The following is a 24,121-nucleotide window of genomic DNA, read 5'->3' on the forward strand; positions in this document are numbered from 1 at the left end:
ATGGCACCATGTCACAGATCTGATGCCGTACATTGGTACATGGGAGAACTAAGTGCTCGAGTGGTGGCAAAAAGTGGTATACCAAGTGATCGACACCATCTAGGAAAACTGACTTTACAAGGATTCAAAGATGCACCAAATTTTGTATTACAGGTATATGTTATTATAAATGAATTATTCTTATCTTAAACTAATTTTGTTGACAATAATTATTAAATAACATGTGACTGATGACTTAATGTAAAATCAGTGTATATGTAAAATCAGTTTTGTAATCAAATGGGTTACATGGATTTTCATTGTAAAACCAGATTGGGAATTCAAATAATTTGTATTCAAAATTTCAATTCAATAACTAAAAGTTGTATTATATATTTTCAGATAGATGGTGCTACAGATGAATCTGAGACATTCAATTCTGCCCTAACACGATCAGTTCAGTGTGCTACGGCGTTCAGAAAGTTAGATCTGAAACATGGAGACGTCATCGTTTTGATGGGTCCAAACCACATTCACCTTACTATACCTATGTACGCCGCGTTTTATCTCGGTATAGCTGTTGCCGGAATCGATATGACTCTTAAACATAGTAAGTGAAAAGTGAAAATAATATATTTTACTACTGTGATTACACCTAAGCTAAGCCTTTTAATAATGCGTGCATGTTATAAGATAAAATAAATAATCTTATCTCTATAAATAAAAATGAATGTTGCTAAGCGCGTAAATTGAGAATGGCTCGACCAATTCGGCTATTTTTTTTTATATGTTCCTTAAAAATAATAAAAAATGATAAAACAACAAACAATAATACCGGGTAATACTACCCGTCGAAGCCGAATCAAAGTACAAATAATAAACAAAGTAATATATACCTACATAGTTAATGAAAATCAATTTAAAAGCATATTATTTTCTATTTCTTTTAGGTGAACTTTTAGAAACCTTAAGATTAAACGCACCAAAGATTGTATTTTGTCAAAGTGAAAGATTAAAGGATGTTCGTTTGGCTTTAGAAGAGCTGGCCTTCGATACGCAAGTTATTACTTTCGACAAAAGTAACGAAACTTTGAGTCTCCCTGAACTTCTAGATAAATATGGAAGTGACGTGTCGGTTGACGATTTCGAGTAAGATATCTACTTGTAAATATTTATTATTTTGTTTAGTGAAAACGTACGTATTGTTGTTAGGTTTTTGTAACAACTATAAATTATTAGAATTATTATTTTTTGTTGCTACATATTGAAATAAAATAATCATAGAGGTTAAAGTACAATATAATGCAATAACACTATTAAGTAATTAAATCGATTATTCAGAAAGATAAAAAGATTAAGATAGATTGTCGAAGCGTTGAAGAAATGGTCACAGTAATTGCCAAACGCAATAGTGGTCGGTGCAAAAAAATGCATTACTATAATCGATTCCGAAGTTTCATAATTTACAGATTATTTATAAATATCCTTTCTCTTTCTATAATGTACTTATGTAGCAATGAATTTTTGGTCATTCTACGAGTCTTATTTATTTTTTGCTATCAATAAATTACATTTTATATAAATATACTACTAATAATAAATGAGAAAGTTTATGTGGATGGAAGATTTTTTGTTACTCTTACTTATAATGAAACCAAATATATAGATGTCTGCAAATTAAGAATAATACATATGCTGACATGCCTATTAAATCCCATTCATTTCACCAGATATTACGCTACGCATGTGAAACATCGAGACACTATTAATTATATTATATATTTTGTTATTTATTTTAGCTCCTTTTAAGATAGTATATGGTAAAGTATACATATATATATATATATATATATATATATATATCCAGAGACCTCCGGAGAGGCCCCTGGAAGGATCAGTGTGGGCTCAATGAGAGTCGGATATGACAAAGGCAACGTACCAGACAGGTACCGGTGTCTAAAGGCCTCACTGAACAACGAGGTCATTATATACGAAGACAGGGGGGAGGATCTAGGCTACTTAAAATCCAAGATCAGGACATCTAAACCCCTCGCATCGCCGGCTCTTGAAGAGCCCACACACAGCGGATCGAAGCGCCTACAAAAAAAGGCCGAGGCCCAAAAGGCTGAGTTAAGCAATTTGACAATGGCCACACCGAAACCGAGTCTGATGTCGATGGCGAAGTTTATCCAATCGACGATCTCCCCAAAACGAGGCAAAAAACCGCCCCACTTGTCCCCCAATCAGGTCGATACAAGAGAGCGGCAAATCGAGGCGTTGAAAAGGTTCACCGAGGACGACAGTCCGAAGCACCCGGAAGCGCCACCAACTGTTCGAACAAGGGACGATATGGAGCAAATAATACCACCAAGACTTCGACCAGCGTCCACACCGTCTGAACACGCGTAAAATGCCCTTACCGAGTTCCTGGCCGTAACAAAGACAAACCGAGAGGTAAACAACGAGAGGAACAAGATTCTCAGACCTTTAATACACTGGTAGTGGTCAGATGCACGAGATTGATGCTGGATGATCGGATACTCTGGATGGCTCAAACCATCACGAAGGACCGTGACGCCGATGGCTCTTCCGTGGTCTGGGGGCTACCATCACTGGAATGGATAAATGGGATTCCAGGATGTGGCAAGACAACTCGCGTAGTCGGGAAATTCGATGAGGACGAGGAAGTCGTCATCACGGCCACAGCCGAGGCTGCCAAAGAACTTAAGGAGAAGCTGGCGCACCGCTATGGCGTTAAAGCCAAATCTAAGGTGCGCACTATGGCCTCCGTACTGGTCAGTGGCTTTCGAGGGGGCGCAAAAATCAGCCGTCTTACGGTAGATGAAGCACTCATTAACCACTTCAGGGCCATATTGATGGCAGCCCGATTATCAGGAGCCAAGGAGGTGGTCTTCATCGGAGACATTAACCAGCTGCCGTACATCGACAGGGAAGACCTGTTCAAGATGCGGTACAGCAGACCAACCCTGATAACAGGCATATCGTGGAAGTTGTCTTGCACGCACCGAAACCTCGAGGATGTCGCCTTCGCCATCAGTGAGGTCCACATTGATATCTATAGCTCAAGCCCAATAATCCGTTCCCTGCGCGTGGAAAGCTTCACGGGCGCGCGAATCTCTCAAGACAGAATTGGACCCTGTACCTGGTCTTTACGTAGGAAGAAAAGAAGTTGCTGGTGGACCAAGGATACGGGAAAGGGGTCGCGTGTCTTCCTATCCACGAGGCGCAGGGCCGCACGAGTGAGAGTGTCATCCTCATTCGGCCGAGAAATGGGAGGCTGCGAATACATGACAGCGTTTCGCACGCGATAGTCGCGGTGACTAGACACACCAAGGCCTTTGTCTACTACACCGACTACAGGGATGACGCGATCTGTCGTTTCGTCAGGAGGGCGGCGAAGGCTACAGAAAAAGACATCCTCGATCATAGTCTCAAGATGGCGATTCATAATAGAAACACCGCCGTTGTTGAGAGTATTCTCGAGATGTCAAAATAAAATTCGAATAGGTTGCTTTGCTTGGGAGGAGTAGGTGGTAATATAGTTAATATTAAAATATATATTTTTAAGAAAACGTTTACGCATGTAAATAATGTAAGATTAAGCTAGATATAAGTATATTATTATTAGGAAAAAAAAAGAAAAAAATATATAATAATAATAATAATAATAAATACATAGATAAATTGTACCATACATTAGAATAAGAACCGGTCGGTGGACTCACTTCTCTTTTAGAGACATTACGTTAGTCTAACTTGAACAGTGATGTTGCTGAGTAACGCCTACCTTGAAATAAAAAAAATAAAAATAAAAATTGCATGTTTTAGAATAAAAAAGGACACGGGTTCAAAAGCCCGTGGATGTATATCACTTGTATAAAACAAAATCTGTAATTCGTATTTAAATATGATTTCCACAAAATACGATTTTCTAAAAATAATGAGTTAAGCTCGGTCACCTAGGTACTTACATATTGAAAGACTAAATAACTTTCAGAGCTGCCGACTTTGATTCAGCAACTACAACATCGCTATTATTAGCCACGAGCGGAACTACAGGGATACCGAAATCAGTAGCTGTTACCCATAAAAATATGGCCGTTTTCGTACCTTATGTGTGGTAATTATTTATTTCATTTTTTAACCGACTTCCAAAAAAGGAAAAGGTTCTCAATTCGACTGTATTTTTTTAAATGTTACATCAGAACTTTTGACCGGGTGGATCGATTTCGACGATTTTTTTTAATCGCAAGGTGGTGTGTGTCATTTGTTTTCATTTAAATTCATTTGTGATCTAACAACTACTTTTAGAGTTATATCTAATAATGCGTTTTTTCTTGACGCTTTTTTCGTCGACCTACGTTGTATTATACCGCATAAATTTCTACTGGATGTACCGATTTTGATAATTCTTTTTTTGGTGAAAAGTAGATATCCCTAGTTTAGTACCATGATAAGGAAACCGATGATAGGATCCCAGAGAAATCGAGGGAAACTCTCGAAAATCCGCAATAACTTTTTACTAGATGTACCGATTTTGATAAATTTTAATTTTATCGAAAGCTGATGTTTATCATGTGGTCACGTTGAAATTTTATCGAGATCTGATAACTACTTTTTGAGTAATCTACGATAACACGTAGTTACTTGACTATTTTTTCGTCGATCTACGCTGTATTACTCGTCCATGTAATTGAAGTCGGTTTTTTTTTCGTTTGCGAGCAAACACAATTATTTTAAACTGTGTTGTAGTACGGGAGACGCACTTTTCTTAAAAAAAAATAATACGTTTAACATAAACAGGTAACCGTCAATTCCTAAGCTCAAATATGGATGTAATATATACATATTACTTCCAGACTCGGGTGGATATCGAACCCACAAGCGTGAATCTGATAATAGGGTTACTAGTAACTGTGTCAGCGAGCCAGTTAGGAGTTTATAAGGATAAATAGTTACAAGGTCAAGTAATTGTTCAGGTAACAATAGAATAAAGTAATTTTTTTTGCAGGGCAACTTTTAAAAACTTTCCAACACCTACACGCCTATCAGTAACATTTTCTCCAATTCAGTGGTACTCGGCGCTGTTTCACTTTGTTTTCTCACCGATCATAAGACATACTAGACTGCAGTCTTCAGCGCCAATGACACAGGATCATGCTTTTTACCTCATTAATAAATACAGGGTACGTATGTATAAGTGAGCATTATAGTTATTGAGATGTATTATTTAATAAAACAAGAAAACATATCAATTTTATGACACGTGTCCTGTAAATAACAATGAAACAACTTATGCATAATCTATACAAGTATTGTAAAGCTGAAAAGTTTGTTTGTTTGTTTGTTTGCAATAATGTAATGCGCTACTCTCAGCAACTAATATTTTTGAACAAATATTTTTGCGTTAGATAGTCCGTTTACCCAGGAAAACTATAGGCTATATAAAATTATGCTATGATAAACAGGAGCTACGCTAATGCTTCTTATATAAGAACTGTTACAAAAACGGAAAAAAATGCTTTTTGAGGGCTTCTGTTGCCTACGTTGCGTAAACGGTTAAAGCTACCCAAAAATTATGAATCACGGAATTATTTGCCATCAAAAGTTATAAAAAAAGTCCGCGACAGTATATGTCTATCTTTTAAAGTTAAATCATTGTATTAATCATATTTGTTCTAGAATAATGCATTTTTACTTGCGAAAATGGTTTCATAATATAAAGATAACCTTATCCAAATAAAAACGTTATTTATCACACGTATTTCTTTTTGACCAACATTAATATTGACATTAATTGATTTCAATGAATCATATGTAGATATCATAGTTTTAAAATAACTATGTAAAAAATTAATGGTGGCAAAAATTTAAAAGGTGATTTTATTGCATTATTATTAGCCAATTATATGAATCCTTACTAATGAAAAATACTTCATGAACAAGGAAAATTAATGAATATAAACTTTGTATCTTATTGCATTTAATTTGGATGCATAATTTAGAAGATAGTGTAAAATGTGTTTAATAAATATTTTGAAACCTCGGGGCATAGCTAGTATCTTATAAATACGCAGCCAGCCAGAGTTTCCATGCCGTAACACAAGAATCCCGCTTACGAAAGAAGAATGGATGGGACATGGGAACAATAGAATAAGCGACTCAGCAATTTGATTGATTTACAATTTAATTAATAAAATATATTTTAAATCAGTCTTGTATCAAACACCTCATAGAATAGTTATTTTGATTTTTAATCTAATTGTAATTTCATTTTATATTTTGAATTAATAAATATTGTGAATTTAAATAAAATTGTTTTTAAAAAGACTTTCATCGCTCGCCATATCATAACTCGCGCAGTCAGTAGTTGTTGCGGCAATTGGGTGAATAAAATCTTTGGTCAATTGAACGATTTTGATCGTTAAAACCGCGATTTTCTCTACAACGAATCTATAACGGCGGCATCGGCGAAGTCTTCAAGAGAAGATACAAGACCCGGAGAGCAGATGCAGAAGGCGCTTTGGTGAGTACTCTCTCAATTCCAAGTTCCTTTGCTATACTTCCTTCCGTATATATTATGAAAAGATGGTAATAGAACAAATATACGAATAATTTAGGATTTCCAAATTTCAATATGAGTGAGAATAGCTCACCCTCTTAATTTAGAATCAGCTATAGTAATAGCCAGACAGGAGGAGGCTAGACTTGCCTATAGCAAGATATTTAATAATAATCAGGTTAATATACCAACATCATCTCAACCCAAGGCTAGAGAACCAATTAAAACTTCATTCAGTTTCTAAATATATAATATACACCATTTATAAATAACCCAGTCCAAAAACAAAATAACAATTTTGTACCACAAAAAAAATTTTATCACCTGAGCAACGCCAGCAATGGGTTCAGTACACGTTACCATACAAGAATCGCCCTACATCAGGCAACTATAGACCACCAGCGGGAGGTTTTCAAAGAAACGTTCCTCAACAGCAGGTAAGCCAGCCTAAGCAACAAAAGGTTTCAGATGTAACCATGAAATCAGTCAATAGTCCAGAAAAGCCACAGTTTGTAGTGGAAGAGTTATATATACTATACCGGTTTACACGAAGAACAGCCATATGAAAACGAACAAGGTATGTACCATGAACATTATCCGTACGATAACGTATTGAGTCAACAAGAATCATATGTAAATGAAGAGGTACCAGCAGGTTTTTACGATAAGCCCAGACCCTGGAGTAGAGAAGTAACAAAATTAATCAATCAAGATGAAGACCTTATATAGAATTACCGGAATTTAAAGGTAAGTCCCTAACAGATACTGGTGCTTCTAGATCATTAATATCCCCCGAGGTAATTATAAATTCTATCTTTCAATGTTGTGTAGAATTTGAATCGTTCGAAATAAAGACAGCACACGCAACCACGCAGCATAATTATGTAGCTTATTTACCGATACCTCAGCTATTAACACTGATATAATTCATATATTTCTGATATTTGACTTTGACCCGAAGTATAAAGGACTGAGAGGTTTAGACTTACTTAAAACATTATGTAGTAATATCGACTTAAAAAATAAGATTTTACATCCATTGACAGCAGACTGACCTATTCGTTTTGACTATCCCAGTAAAAAATTAACCATCGAACATAGATGTGAGAGAGTTATAACTGTAAAAACTAATTATTCTGACGGTGAATATGTTAATGACGAGTACATTTGGTCTAATGGTTTAAAATCACCCGCGGCAATAGTGCAGGTTAGCAAAGGCAAATTCAAAACTTCCATTATTAATTTCATTACCGTTAAGAAAGTAATACGCAACACGGAGAATATTAGTAAAAGTTAAAAATATATAGTAAAAGTTGTGTAATAATTAACGAAAAATACGTACAGACCACATGAACGACGCAGAGCGCCACGAAATCACAAAGATTTGCTATCGGTACAAAGACATTTTCTACTCTGAAAATATTCCGCTTTCTTTCACGCCCGATGTTAAGCATAAACTTAGACTCTCGCGCGCTAAAAAAAATAGTATGTAATAAATATATTTAAATGCAATTACATTAAAGAGCATAGAATAAGAGAATATTAATTCTATTTTTAACGCGACGAACTAAATCAAAGAGAGGTAAATATATATTTATAAAAAAGAAAGTAATTTAACACAAGGAAACACAATTTTAAGCTTAATACAAATTTGAATGAACAAACAACTTTATGTTCCGTTTACGGATAAAACGAACGAGTTTAACAAAAGCCGAAATTATTTTAAATAATGTAATATGGACCGAAATACATTTTTGATTAATCTAATATTAATTTAAACTACACTGAGGGTTCGAATTATTTCTGACACGTGGGTAGAGGTTAACTGTGGTCATTTATCATTGCGGGTCTCCGTGACACGTGGCTCGCAGAAACTCCCTGGACGATCTCCCGCCAGTCTCTCGAGTTCAGTAGTCCAAACTCCACGACTGCATCTCCATCACGAGGTCAGCCAGGGTTAAAAAATTGTGCTGGACCAGAGGGAAGAATCCCGATGCTGATCCGAAGAGGTTCAGTAGTTCTATATCGTAGGTGTTGGGGTCCTAGCAGCCAATCCACGAAATCCGGCTACGTGGTATCACCGGCACCGCACGTGTCCGTGGAAGGTTACACCAGAAAGTGAGCCCTTCCGTAGTTAACCCCCAACGTCTCTGGGTTGACACGGAAATGGCCCATAAAGACAAGCACATCCTTACATTTTACAATAATTTAATTTAATAAAACAATAAACTTTAGAGCAAATAAAATTAATCTAACACACACAATCTACACACATATTCGCAATTAAAACAAAAGTAAGTTAGTAGTTAAAATTAAATAAAAGTATTTAATATTACAACAACTCACCCAACAAAATCGCACCTTGAAACTGATCGAGGCTGAAGACAAAGGAAAAGGAAGGAGCTGAACAGCACCAGCGCTTATATAGCTCTGAGCCTAATCTACACCGCGAACTCCATCCACGGCCGCCTACACAAAACACGCTAATAGCGAGCCTAGCATGAAGAATAGCAACTCGACGAACGAAATAATTGTTAAGAGAATGAACAAGGAATAAAAATATACATTACAAGACTGACTGACCAAACTTCAATATTTGTTAAAAATTACCGACAGGCCTCACAGCAGTGTAATGAAATACAAAAACGAGTAGATAACTTACTAAAACAGGGTATTATATGTGAGAGTATATCTCCATGGTCTTAACCCGTCCATATTGTCCCAAAATAGGCAGACTCATCCGGAAAGGTGAAGTGGAGGCTAGTCATCGACTATCGAAGACTTAATAACCTCATAGAGGAGAAATTCCCCTTACCTAACATTACTGACAGTTTAGACAGACTAGGAAGAGCACAATATTTTACGACGTTAGATCTCGCTAGTAGGTATCATCAAGTAGAAATGCATTCAAACGATATCGAAAAGACAGCTTTCTCTACCGAGAGAGGACATTACGAGTTTCTTAGGATGCCGTTTGGTCTGAAATATGCATCTAGCACTTTTCAAGATTACATCCTTAGAGGGATAGAAAACGTTTTCACTTATTTAGACGATGTCATAATAATATCAACACCATTACAAGAGCACATTGAGAAAATTAAACAAGTATTTGATAAGTTTAAAATTCATAACTTAAAAATTCAATTAGATAAATCCGAATTTTTGAAAAAGCACGTCAAATTTTTTAGGTCATGAACTAACAGAACAAGGAGTCGTTCCAAACCAGGACAAAATTAAAGCCTTTTTGAACTTTCCTTTACCTAAAACTTATAAAGACATTAAAAGTTTTTTAGGACTAGTAGGGTACTATAGAAAATTCATTAAAGATTTTGCCAAACTGACCAAGCCCATGACTCTATGTCTAAAGAAATACAATAAGGTAATACATTCACCAGAATTCGTGGAATCCCTTAATAAATGCAAATAAGTCTTGACTAATGCACCTATCTTACAACACAAGGACCCGTAGGGGCGGATAAGCCTGTAGCCTATGCATCTAGGACTCTTTCTGATACCGAGACTCGCTACTCAACAATAGAAAATGAATTGTTGGCTATAGTATGGGCAGTTAAATACTTCAGACCATAGCTTTACGGTCAAAAATTTATAATATATACCGATCATAGGCCGATTACATGATTAATTTCGTTAAAAGACCCCAACTCTAAATGAGCCCGATGGAGATTAAAACTAGCCGAGTATGACTACGAGGTTATTTATAAAAAGAAACGCAGACGCTGTCTCCCGAGTAAAATTTTTCCATAAAAGCAACAACTCTCTTGCAGTAAATCTAGATGACAATGACAATGACGAAATAATCAAAAGGATATTTGAAAATGTACGTCGAGAAGAAGAGACTGAAACAGTAATACAATAAGAAATCCCTTCTGTAGGTAATAATACTAATATTGACGAGAACAAAACACTTAGACATGACAAACAACCTCTTACAAAGAACCTGAATCTGACAATATGAGTTCAATTGACCCTGACAATCTCGTTTCGACCAATCATACTCAACCCGATAACGAAAACCAACGAATACCAATTTTAGAAGATGCCATAGACAGACAACTTAAGCAATTTCACATAAGGTCAACCCCTGGTTCAAAAATATAGGGTAGGTAGAGAATAGATCAACAAATTCTCGTAAAATTAATTATTAAGGATGTATTCATCCCAGTGAATAATACTGAAAAACAAATTGTACTATTTATATACCATAGCCGATCGAGTATTCCATTGTTATTTCTATAATGAAGATCTTTATCGCGCACTCTCTAGAGCAGCCGTACTCAACCATTTTTTTATAGGGGCCACAAACACGTTTCAGTCATGGTGTCGCGGGCCGCAAGCAAAAACTATTTAGGTTTCAATTAAAACGAAATTCCAAACTAATAATGTAGTTAGTTTATTAATGAAATGTGATTATACGATTATATAGATTTTAACGTATTTTAATGCCATTTTTGTATTTATGAACACTTTTTAAAACTTTTTTAAGGTCTGGTTTAGCGCTACATGCTATCCTTATTATATCTTCCTGATGAGAGTCTGTAAGTTTGTTTCTATAAACGTCCTCCTGTGTATTTCATTTTTGAAAAAGACGATTCGCACACATACGTAGATCCAAAAAATGTTAGTAGGATTTGGGCACATCTTTGGACGTTTTTATACTTTTGGTACTCAAAAATTCTACATATTCTCTATTTTTCCCTTTTTTTCTTTAAAATCAATGAACTCATCGAACAACTCAGAGTAATTACAATTTGTATCGTCTCAAATTTTTGATCCGAACGCCCGTTTTCTAGTGGACACAAAAATTAAATTGGTTTACAATAAATTGGTAACTTCAGGTGGGCCAACAACAAGGGCCCGGCGGGCCGCATGCGGCCCGCGGGCCGTAGTTTGAGTATAATGGCTCTAGAGTATATACAACGATATTCAATGATAGAGGCCCTAAGCTATTGAGATGTTCTTACGCGTTAGTTTGGTAGAAAATAAGATCGAAAAACAAGAAATAATTTAAAAGTATCACGAAGGTAAAACGATTCATCGTGGTATTCAAGAAACGTACAAAAAAAAATCCATAGAAATTACCATTGGCCTAAGATGTACTCACTATTCAAGCATTTTCAATCAATGTAATATATGCTTACAAGCTAAGTATGAAAGAAACCCCTTAAGACCCCCATTAGCCCTAACAGAAACCCCAACTAAACCTATGCATCATCTATTTATAGACTTATATTCCACGGAAGGAGCTACTTTTCTTACTATCATCGATAACTTCTCGAACTATGATCAGGCAATCCCTTTAAGTGCAACTTCTAGCGTGCATATAGCAGAAGCCTTATTTGACGTTTTCTTAGTGTTAAGAACCCCTTTTAAAATTACAACTGACTCTGACAGTAAGTTTGATAACGATGTCTTAAAGGAGATGTGTGCCTTACATGATATCAATATTCATTTCACAACTCCCTATAATCCAAATTCAAATTCACCCATAAAGCGCTTTCATTCAACAATAGGAGAAATAATTAGGATCCAAAGAATGACTAATAAGGACAACCCCATACAATTAATTATGAAATTCTCTGTTATTGCATACAATAATACTATTCATTCAGTAACAGAATACACCCCACATGAGTTATTTTTTGCACATACTGCATTTCGAAACCCCTTAGAGCTTCATTATACTAGGCAATTTTACCAAGGTTATGTGCTTTAACATCAAAAAAACGCTGAAGCAGTACAAGAGTGTATTGCAGCAAACATGTCAAAGCACAAGGAATAAATCATAGCAAAACGCAACCAGACAGCAGAGAAAATAACGTAAATAAGTAGGTGAAACAGTTTTCAAACAGGTCGCCAAAACCGCGAGAAACAACAAAAGAAGCCGGTATTTAAAGGCCCGTATAAAATCATTCATCTTCATCCCAATAATGTAGCAGAGGTTATAGGTAACCATCCTAACTCTATTTTTTTTTTTTTTTTTTTTTTTTTTTTTTTATGACAAATAGGCAGGCATTTGACCACAATCTCACCTGATGTTAAGTGACGATGTGGTCGAAGGTGGAGCATGCCTGCCTAATAACAGCCTATTCACTCTGGCCTTGAAGGCACCCAGATTGTATCGTTCGGGAAACACAGACGCGGGCAACGAGTTCCATTCCTTAGCTGTGCGCATCAGAAAAGTAGAGCCAAAGCGTTTTGTGCGCGTAGGTGGCATATCGACGACATAAGGATGGAACGATCGACCGCGCCTAGTGTCCCGATGGCGGAAGGTTGTTGGGGGAATTAGATCGTGTAATTCCTTCGCACACTCACCGAAATATATTTTGTAGAACACCGACAGACGAGCTACCCTACGCCGATGATCGAGACTCTGCAACTTGGTGTCTGTCAGAGTAGGGTCACCTATGAGTCTCTTAGCTCGTTTTTCCACCGAGTCCAAAGTTGCCAGTTGGTATTTGGCGGATCCATCCCAAAGATGGCAGCAATACTCCATACAAGACCGAACTTGTGCTTGGTATAGTTGAAGCAGCTGTTCTGGAGTGAAGTATCGCCTGACCTTAGAGAGAATACCTAGTTTTTTTGCTGCAGTTTTCTGGTTTCTAAGTCTATAAGAGTTCACTTCAAACTCCTGCGTAGACCTCATCTTGTTCAAGGGTCATTGTCATCATCTTCATCATCGGATCCTTCGTGTTCCAATCAAAATCCGACGTAGCAATACAACCCATTGATAACACTAACGGAATTTTACTACTTAAACAAGGTCATATCATTAAACAAATTGATACCTTTAACCTTGCCTGCACTTACAATATAACTCATTTACACGTTGTTTCCACTAAACTGATGTCCCTATATGCAAGTACAAAAGCAACCGAAAACAAGACTACATTAGTAGACCTACATAAAACGTATAGGGATCAAATCGAACTCAATCTGAACCTGAGTGACAGAAAGTTAAGTTTCATGACACCTAGAAATAGAGTCAAGCGCGGTCTCATTAAAGGTTCCTTAGTAAAAATTATTACTGGTAATTTAGATAACGAAGACGCGATTCGTATAGAAAATGAAATTAAAATATCCGTGCTTCAGTCAATAAAATTAGCAACTCCCAGAAATATACAGTATCATTAGCGTAGGTAAATAAGATTCATGAAAATGAAAACCGAATAGCTTCTATGTTAAGATTTTTTTTTATTTATTAAGAAAACCAACAGCGTTTCAGTTAATACATACTCTAAAGAATTAAAAAAATTAGGCCAATAACAGGTTTCCCTTTATAATATTTATGAGTATAGTTACGTTGTTGCAAATATTACCGTAAATTCGGTTACAAATCAGTTACACTTTTTATTAGAGATATACGTACAAATAAGTTTTAGTTTGTGGTTAATTTTAGATAAGCTAATGTAGTTAAATGTTTTATAAACCCACGTATTTTATTTTTAGAAATAAATAATTTGCAGAATTTTTTTTCTTTCAAATCAGTTGTAGAGATTTCTATGGAAAATGTCTATAAAATAAAAAAGTCCATTGTCGTAAAAACCTATAGTACAAGACATTCTTTAACTTTAATATTGGAAATCCCATCCACTGATGATAATATATATGATTATATCCATATGTACTTCATTCCTAATAAACAAAACCTTACTATCATTCCTAAATCCAAATTCCTTGTACTTGGAAAAGATGAGTTCGCATACTTAGAGGAGGATTGTAAGAAGATCTCCGATGACACCATGCTTTGCAAATCGTTGGACACAAGAATAATAGAAAAATCAGAAGATTGCATGCATCATTTCTCTTATCAGACAACAAGCTAAAAACTGCACGCATGCTCGTCTAAACTTGAAACGGGGAAAGCTTCAGAAGATAGAAGAAACTCTGTGGCTAACATTATTAACTGCACCTGAAATCTCAAGAATTCAAAGTGGACCCAAAACAAAATATTTGAAAACATCAAATGTCTTTCTCGTCACCGTCACAGAAGATTGTCAAATAAATGTCTTGAACAGAACGTTGAGAACACAGAGAAATATAATCAATATCAATGAAGTTATCCCGTTAGCCAGTCAAAACATACATAAAGATGAGGTCAAGTACGAATTACATTTAGACGACCTTTCGTTGGACAGCATCCATGAACTCATGAATAAAGCAGAAGACATTCATGAAGTAGAAGAATCCAATTGGCTCAATACTATGCTAATCCCGAGTTGGTCTACAATACTCCTCTATGTCTTGATAAGAGGCGTAGTCGCGTGGAAAGTACATAGCAAAAGCAAACAGTCAAAGGAAAAATGTCGCGAGGACGCTCCTGGAAGCTGTGTTACTAGCTCCCCTCTTAAGGAGGAAGGCGTTTCCATGCCGTAACACAAAAATCTCGCTTACGAAGGATGAATGGATGGAACATGGGAACAATAGAATAAGCGACTCAGCAATCTGATTGTTTTACAATTTAATTATTAAAATATATTTTAAATCAGACTTGTATCAACCATCTCATAGAACAGTTATTTTTATTTTTAATCTAATTGAAATTTCATTTTATATTTTGAATTAATAAATATTGTGAATTTAAATAATATTGTTTTTATAAAGACTTTCATCGCTCACCATATCATCAAGTAGGTACATTATACTTCGTAAAATGACGATACAACAATGCTTTTGAAAACTACTTGAATATACAATAACTTTTGATTTAATTACCAGATACCAGATATTTGAAGTAATCTTATCGGAATTCCATTTTTTTACAGCCAACATTTACATTTACGGGCCCAAGTATGGTATCAACTTTTATGAAAATCGGAGATCGAGACAAATGTGACTTTACAAGTTTTGAAACATTTCTAATCGGCGGGGGCATGGTTCATCCTAAACTCGTTGAAGATATGAAAGTTGGTTGATATCTGTTGTCTTTATATTATATAATCGTATATTATTATACTTTAATATAAAATTATATGTCTTAATATTAATTATTAAAATGCTTTTATCACATTTTAAAATATTATATAACTTTTATAATATTCAAATTTCTTCAGATTTTAGCTATTAGTTTGGTAAGAAGTTAATAAAATATTCAAATGCAAGAAGTCTTTTGACAAAATGGTAATTTTTTTGGTAATAAACAAAAATGATACTGAACTTTTATTTTATAACAAAAATACCGTGATTCGCTTAATAATTTTGTAAAATTGCCATTATAACAAATTTGTCTAATATTATATTATTTTTTCTTTAGATGGCCACTCCAAACACAAACATTCTTGTTATTTACGGCATGAGCGAAATGTCAGGTATGGCTTTCGATTTTGATGAAACTGAGCCAACGTCTCTTGGTAAACCTTTATCGTCCTTGGAACATAGAGTGAGTACTTCTTCATAAATTCCTATTTATTTATTTATTTATTTGTATGAATTGGATTATAATTACTCATATTTAGGAGTTTAGTTTTAGAAAAATAAAAAATAAAACCTTGTCCTTAATTCAAGTGAAATTAAGACACGTAAAAATTTTTACTTAATTATTTACTTTTTTAAACATGTATAAGTTTGAAAATAACTTTTTAAATAAGTTTTTCACTAAGGTGTAAAGTAGTTGAAAGAAATCTTGCAAAAACTACCCGAGAAAAATAAAGATGTAGTTCTAAATAAGTAATACGAAATAACAAGTCGCAGACATTGAAATAACAGTATATACACTAAAGTTACAAATAATTGTATTTGCTCGCAAACGAAAAAAAAAAACCGACTTCAATTACATCGACGAGTAATACAACGTAGGTAGACGAAATAATAGTCAAGTAAATATTATCGTTATTGCGTTATCAAAGATTACTCAAAATGTGGTTATCCGATCTCGATAAAATTTAAATTTGACCACATGATTAACATCAGCTTTTGATTACATTAAAAATTATCAAAAACGGTACATCCAGTAAAAAGTTATGCGGCATAATACAACGTAGGTCGATGAAATAATAGATAAGTAAAAACGCATTATTAGATGTAACTCAAGCAGTAGTTTGTTAGCTCTCATGTAAATTTAAATGGGACCAAATTACACACACCACCTTTCGATTAAAAATTTTTTTGTCGAAATCGGTCCACCCATTCAAAAGTTCTAGTAAAGAACCCATTCAAAAGTTCTAGTAGATACATAAAAAAAATATAGTCGAATTGAGAACCTCCTCCTTTTTTGGAAGTCGGTTAAAAAAGTAGAGTTTAATAAAATAAACCAAAAAACAACAATATGATTACAATTATTTCACACAAAGAAAAATAATCAAGAGAAAGAGAAACACGTCTAAGTATAAGCAATCTACAAAACTTTATTTAATTATAGACATTTATATTCTGGACGTATTTTATATTTCAGCTGGTGAACCCTGAAACTTTACAAGACGTAACGGAGCCCAACATACACGGAGAACTGTGGGTAAAAGGGCCAGGTATATTTAAGGTAACTATAATAAAAGGTTCATAACAAAAACATCACAAAAAACCAATAGAAGTACATACAAAAAAAAATCACAAAAAACCAATAGAGTAGCACCAACTTTAGGTCCAAAACAAATTCACAAACTGAAAACTTCATTGAAAATCAGTCTGTTTTTCAGCATCATGCAATCGTAAAAGATTGCTTGACGTAATAGTCACATCCATTCCTTTGTTGATTTCGATTCCCTATTACAGACGTTTACGCTCGGGATGGATGTTTGTATTTGTACAAATATTACATTCCGATTTGGATGTCTGTCCTTGTGGGTCTCCCCACCGTGCCTCGGAGAGGCTTTCTTTTAGCTCTGCTTTCTGTTCCGCGGGTTGCGGGTTCGATTCCCGCCTGAGTCTGGGTGTAATATTTGTATTTATTTATATTTATTTATACATATTTATATATGTCTTTTTACTATGTATATTTATCAAAAAAAAAGTTATAACAGTCGGCTGTTATCTGTAACACAAGCATTAAGTTGCTTACCATAGGAACAGACGACCGTGTGTGTATGTTATATGATATTTATAAGATATTATTAAAAAAATATATGTAGCTATACCAGTCGACTGTTACCTATAACACAAGCATTAAGTTGCTTACTTTAGGAACAGATGAACGTGTGTGTATTGTGCAGATATTTATTATTTATTTATTTATATTTATTTCTTTCCGGTTTGGATGTCTGTCTTTGTGGGTCTCCCCGCCGCGCCTCGGAGAGCATGATAAGCCCTCGGCCCCGGGTGTTATAAATTCTTTATTGGACCAAATACTTTACAATTTCTTAACCGAAAATAATAGTAATAGAACACATCCACCAACTCGCAGCGAAGCAGCGTGGTGGATTAAGCTCCAATCCTTCTCCTACGTGGAGATAGAGGCCTATGCCCAGCAGCGGGATGTTACAGGCTGAATCTTATCGTATCGTAGCGGCCATTGAGTGTGATCCGTTTATTGTCTATTTATTCTTTAGAAGAAAAATACATTAAATATTTGTATGATATCTTCATTTTAGTGCTATTACAACAATCCAGAAACGACAGCAGAAGTACTCACGAAAGACGGCTGGTTAAGAACTGGCGATATTATGTACAGAGATGTAAAGTCAAACTATTATTATGTCGAGCGAATGAAACTTTTACTAAAGTATAGGAACCACCAGGTAGCTATTTATCTAAAATAAGGAAGTATATAAGTCCGTTGCCGTTTGTAATAGTCACTAGGTATTACTAATATACATAATACTAAAAGTATGGTAAAAACAATTTTTAGAGGTTTTGTGAGGAAAACTCGATCGACAGAAAAATCTATATGAGCTATAAAATTGTCGTATTTTTTTATTGCTAATAACCAATAATAGTTACATGGTTAGTAAATACATAAATATCTAATATATAAAATTCTCGTGTCGCGGTGTTTGTAGTTAAACTCCTTCGAAACGGCTTGACCGATTATCATGAAATTTTGCGTGTATATATATAGGTCTGAGAATTGAACATAATTTTTATCCCCTTAAATGTTAAGGGTAGTCTACCCCTAATTTTTTTTAAGTTTTATATAAATTATTTTTTTTTATGATACAACATTAAAAAATACATACAACTCTAAATTTTCAACCCTCTACGATCAACCCCTATATTTTATTTGTTAATTATAAACTTTACTTTTTTTGGCAAGATTTTTATTTTGTCATGACTTAGAATAAAAAAAAATTATATTAATTTTCTAATTTTCCACCTCTCTACGATCAAACCCTATTTTTTCATCGCAATTTTTATTTTTTATTATTTTTAATAATTTGCTATGGTAAATGGGGCATACACTGAATGGTTTAATATCGAAAATATGTTAGACAGGGATGTGTAGCGTCACCGTGGCTGTTTAATTCATGGACAATTGTTTGACAGATTTAAAAGAGAATGAAAATGGGTTGAGAATGAATGAGTTACTCGTCAAATGTCTTCTCTATCTTGATGATCAAGTATTACTTGCGTCTTCGCCCGAGGTGTTGCAGGAGATGGTAACTGATATGAGTGGAGCTTTTGTAAGAAAGGGAATGAAGATGAATGTAAAGAAGACGAAAGTGATGGTGTTTGAAAGAGATGAGGCAGTAACAGTCTGCAATATCGTGATTGGAGATGAACAAATTGAACAGGTGAATGAGTTTGTGTAACTGGATTCAAAGTTTACAAGAGATGGAAAGTGTGAGAGTGATATTGAAAGAAGAGTGTATGCAGGAAACAGGGTGAATGGAGCTTTGCACTCCTTTATGAGCAGTCGGAGGGTGTCTAACAAGGCTTGTTTGGCTGTGCATGCAACCAACACCCCCTGGTTCCGACACTAATGTACGGAAGTGAAAGTTGGGTATGGCAGAAGAAACATGAAAGCAGAAAAAATGCAGTTGAGATGAGAGCATTGAGAAGTATGATAGGAGTTAAACTGAGTGACAGGATAAAGAATAGTGAGATAAGGAAACGTTGTGGTCTGAAAGAAGATGTAGTGACCAAAATTGAGAAAGGTATGCTCAGATGGTTTGGTCATGTCGAGAGATTGGGTGAAGAACGATTGACGAAAAAAGTGTATAAGGCGAGTGTGGAAGGAAGGGTTGGAAGGCGTAGATCTAGGCGGACGTTCCGAGACTAAATAAGGGACGTCTTGAAAAAAGGCCAGGTCAAAGGTACCCTAAGCCGGAGAACATGTATGAAGGGAATTACGAAAGTGGACGAAGCGAAAGAAGTATATAAGGATCGTAGCAAGTGAAAAGAAGTGGTCTCTGCCTACCCCTACGGGAAAGAAGCGTGATTATATGTATGTATGTATGTGTGTTTAATAATTTCCTTTAATTATGTTTTTTTTTCTCAATCCAATTTGATCTTCTGCCTTCGCCGGTCGATAACTGATCAACTATCAATCGATCAGTTATCCCCGCTAGATGTCCACCGTTGTCACCTCTCATCCAGCAAACATCACGGAGTAGAGATGAGAATGGTAATTTCAGTGTCTACAACGCTTTCGATTATAAGTAAATCCCCGCACACTTATTGTAGACAGTTTATTGGCAAAACAACGTTTGCCGGTCAGCTAGATACAATATATTTTAAAATATTAAATGTCACAAAAATCGTATCAATTTAATCGGTGACGTGTCACCGTGGAAAAGATATTCGATTAAATTTGATATTCGATTAGTATTATATAGATATTCGATTTAATTTGTTTTATGCAGGTCGCAAAAGGTAATGAAAACAAACACGACAAGAGCTCCAACCAGAAGAGTTCTAGTCCCAATCACAAAAGCTTAAGTTCGAATCACAAGAGTTTTGTCAACAATCAATATTTAACATTTATTCATTACTATTTTACTTCACGTTTATGACTTTTTATATAAAATTAGCCGAAGAAAATTTTATTACACCAAATTAAAATCACAATAATTAATCACATTCCTACAACAAATTAATTGTAATTTTTGTCAACTTTTCAAACAATTATTTTATTGCTAAAATGATGCATTAATTTCATCATTTATTTTAATTTGAAAGCGTAAAATATAAATAGTGTTAAATTTTTTAAAAACAATTAGTGTTTTTATATTAATGTATTAAATGTTATAATCATATAATTTTTTCTTTGTGTAGATTTCTCCACAAGAAATCGAAAATGTTATAATTGAACATCCAGGAGTCTTCCAAGTAGCAGTTACCGGTATTCTTGATATCGAAGAAGGAGACTTGGTTGTGGCTTGCGTCGTACCCCATGAGGGATATAATATCACCGCTCAAGAAATCAAAGACTTAGTGAAAAGTAGGTTATATTTTATAAATGTAATCGTAATTTTTGTTGTGGTAGAAAATTACAGGAAATATTCTTCTCTATATTTGGAGCAGCTCGACTGGGGAAGTACCTTAATGTTATATGAAATAAGGGTTGATAGTATATATAGAGAGTCTATTACAGTTTGAGTAAGGATCTTGAAACATTATTTTTTTACTATTGTAAAGAGTACCAAGCACCGATCCATTTATCATTTTATACTTTACATATACAAACTTTTACATTTATATTATAAGAAGAATTATAAATCTTAAAATTTGCAACTTATATTTCAGACTCACTGACCGATTCGAAGCAACTCCGAGGAGGCGTTATATTCTGTAAAGATTTACCACTGACTTCTACTTATAAAATTGATCGGACAAAATTAAAATCCATGGTTTTAACAATGAAAAGAGAATGATAGACCTCATTAAAATATTTGCGGAGCCGTCTTTAAAGTGCTAACGAAAATGAATAAATTGTATTGTTTAAGCGTTAATAAATAATTACTAAGTACAAATTTTGCTTTGACCTTTTTTCTTTGGTAAATTTTACTGAATTAGTCAGTGAGAAACATACTCAGTGTTCTCATAGTTGAAGTGAAATTGTGCCGTTTCGTTTAAGCTTTTATTGGCATTATTTGCTACTGATATGCGCAGTACTATACAGCTAGAAAAATTGCGGTATATTCCTGTCTTTTGGATTTCTCACAGGCTTTTGATACCATACTCTATAATGTACTTTGGAAAAACTAAGGGAGGAGACGGATGTACCCAGCGAGGTAGCATCTGTCTTGGAATATTTTTTTTATCGCATCTATACCTCCAAGACATAGCTCGGAGTCTTTACTACTACTACTCTTCCATTCCTTTTCTATCATTTATGCCTCTCGCAATTTCATCCTGCATACTAATTTCAATTAATACTTTCTTTTGTCCATCCACATTCATATTCAGTTTTTCGGTAATCTTTTAATTCTTTAAAAATTGATCAATCGCGACATTATTTATTTAATCTGACATATAAAAAATTTAATTTAATTGTATTAATATAGATATACTAAAATGTGTTATTATTATTGAATGTTTGTTTTTATGAATTTTGTTTTTTTTTTAGATTTGATTATATGATTAATGAGACGTAAAATTATTATTATCTTTTTATTGATTTTATTGAATTATTTTAATTAATTAATAAATTTAATGTTACATATTGACATTGATTTTAATTTTATTAATATAAATGTACTAATTTGTATTATTATTATGTTTGTTTTTTATGAATTTTATGATTTTTTTAAGTGTGATTATTTATTGATTATTTTATATTTATTGATTATTTATTGATTATTTTATATTTTTTGATTATTTTGTTTTTATTGAATTGTTTGTTAAATTTAATGTTACTTGTTGTGATAAACTTAACTAACGCATTGGGTAACTGTAATGTTAGTTCTAAGTTTTTGTTAATGCATAAATAAATAAATAAATAAATATATAAATAAATAAATATTCTGGGTTAGTTCCTATCTATGTTAAATTGATTCTAACACTTAACTACTAGTACATCGGGGGAAAGGAGGTTGTGGTACAAAAGTTTTTAATTTACCCACGTGTTTTTTCTTTTCTTTTTTTTCTTAACAATGTCTCAATATAGTTTATAATTACTTCAAAATATGACTATTAGACAGTAGTTATTATTATTACATAAAGTTTTTTGTACTATACTATATTACTTAAAAACTATTACTACAGACTATTATAATTCTGATATTAATCTATGGAGGCTACATTTTCTCAAACATAAAAAATCTAGTACAAAGAAACTTAACATCTAATAACAGTTTTTCTATCTATACATCTATACAAATAAATAAAAGTAGTGTGTCTTGTAATATTAAAATATCCGCTTTTTACTAAATGTATATGTATGTATCCACGGTACATATATCAAAATAACATTTTTTACACTTTTTGTCTGTCCGTCTGTCTGTCTGGCTGGACCGATTTTGACGGGACTTTCACTGGCAGATAGCTGGTGTAATAAGTAGTAACATAGGCTACTTTTATTTTGGAAATTAATTTGTTTTATAGCTCTGCGAACTGAACAATAAATTTTTTGTTAAATTTCACGCGGACGAAGTCGCGGGCACAGCTAGTTCTTACATAAAATTAATCTAAATTTTACATAAAATTATATATTCTCTAAGACTATTTCTACATCATTTGGTTACAATTATCATATGTTACAGGAAATATAATAATATTATTATTAAAATACTATTTTTCACTTTTGCCAACTTCAGACCAATTTGACTTTCTAGACGTAGCCTATGGGCACTCCAGAAGGACGTGGAACATAGATTCCCGACATCACAGACCTATTCCTTAACACCTGAATCGTTGCAAGTATTCGTAGAATCCGCCATGCCCCGTGACAAAACTGTCCACCTTTATTTTACTCGTGATCCTGTGTATGTCTATTGCATGAGGGAATAACACCCTTGTTACGCCTACCGCTTCGCCGGCACGATACCGCTGTTTCCATTCATCAAGCGATTGCATACGGATGCTCCGCTTGATGAATGAAACCGAGCAACTGTCGTAATCAAAAGCGCATTTTGACTTCAGCGTAGCCTCCTTGGCCAGATGGTCAGCACGCTCATTCCTCATTAGTTCTGCGTGGACGTGGATCCAGAACAAATGACATATTTGTCCTGGAGAAAAAACCTTTGCAGATATCCCCGCACCTCAACGGTCAGGGAGTGGAGGCCTTTAGGATTTTCAGTGTGAGCAGTGCTAAAGAGGAATTAGAGTAAACTCCAAATGATTCGGCTAAGTGTTTATCTTGGAATATTGGGACCACGACCATCGAAATGTGGTAAAATAGGCAGGCACGCACTTGGATGTGTATGAGTTGGAGTGCGGATTGAGACAAGGAGGCTTGACCTAGCCCCGTCTATTTAACTTGTACATGAACGGGCTGTTGGTGGCTCTGCGTAAATAACATCAGTTACCCTGAAGATGTGGTTGACAAACAGACTGACAGACAGACAAAAATGAAAAAGCTTCAGTAATTAATCATTGCTAAAATTCTGCAAAATGTGTTGATAAAGTTTATAAAAATATAAATAAGTTACAAAGAAAAAACATTTGTATTTGACACCAAAGACGTATTAAGTTAAATAGCCACGGCGAACTATAATTAAATCCTAAACA

At 34.4% G+C, this 24,121-nt stretch overlaps 1 protein-coding gene across 1 annotated transcript; it reads left to right on the forward strand.

Annotated features, from left to right (window-relative positions):
• On the forward strand, positions 1-21,423 carry LOC123663714 (luciferin 4-monooxygenase-like). Its single transcript, XM_045598380.1, has 11 exons — positions 1-153; positions 382-589; positions 930-1,128; positions 3,998-4,120; positions 5,012-5,186; positions 15,346-15,486; positions 15,834-15,959; positions 16,971-17,054; positions 18,103-18,249; positions 20,726-20,891; positions 21,197-21,423. Exons 1-11 carry the CDS (start codon positions 1-3, stop codon positions 21,322-21,324), a joined length of 1,650 nt encoding a protein of 549 aa, XP_045454336.1. The 3' UTR covers positions 21,325-21,423.
• The last annotated feature ends 2,698 nt before the right edge of the window (positions 21,424-24,121 follow it).

This window comes from Melitaea cinxia, chromosome 20, assembly GCF_905220565.1.
Source record: "Melitaea cinxia chromosome 20, ilMelCinx1.1, whole genome shotgun sequence".
Lineage (NCBI taxonomy): Eukaryota > Metazoa > Arthropoda > Insecta > Lepidoptera > Nymphalidae > Melitaea > Melitaea cinxia.

Coding starts and splice junctions, on each gene's coding strand:
- LOC123663714 (XM_045598380.1), top strand. CDS start 1: ATGGCACCATGTCACAGATCTGATGCCGTACATTGGTACATGGGAGAA. Junction 590..929: donor CGATATGACTCTTAAACATA/GTAAGTGAAAAG, acceptor TATTTCTTTTAG/GTGAACTTTTAGAAACCTTA. Junction 5,187..15,345: donor ACCTCATTAATAAATACAGG/GTACGTATGTAT, acceptor ATTTTTTTACAG/CCAACATTTACATTTACGGG.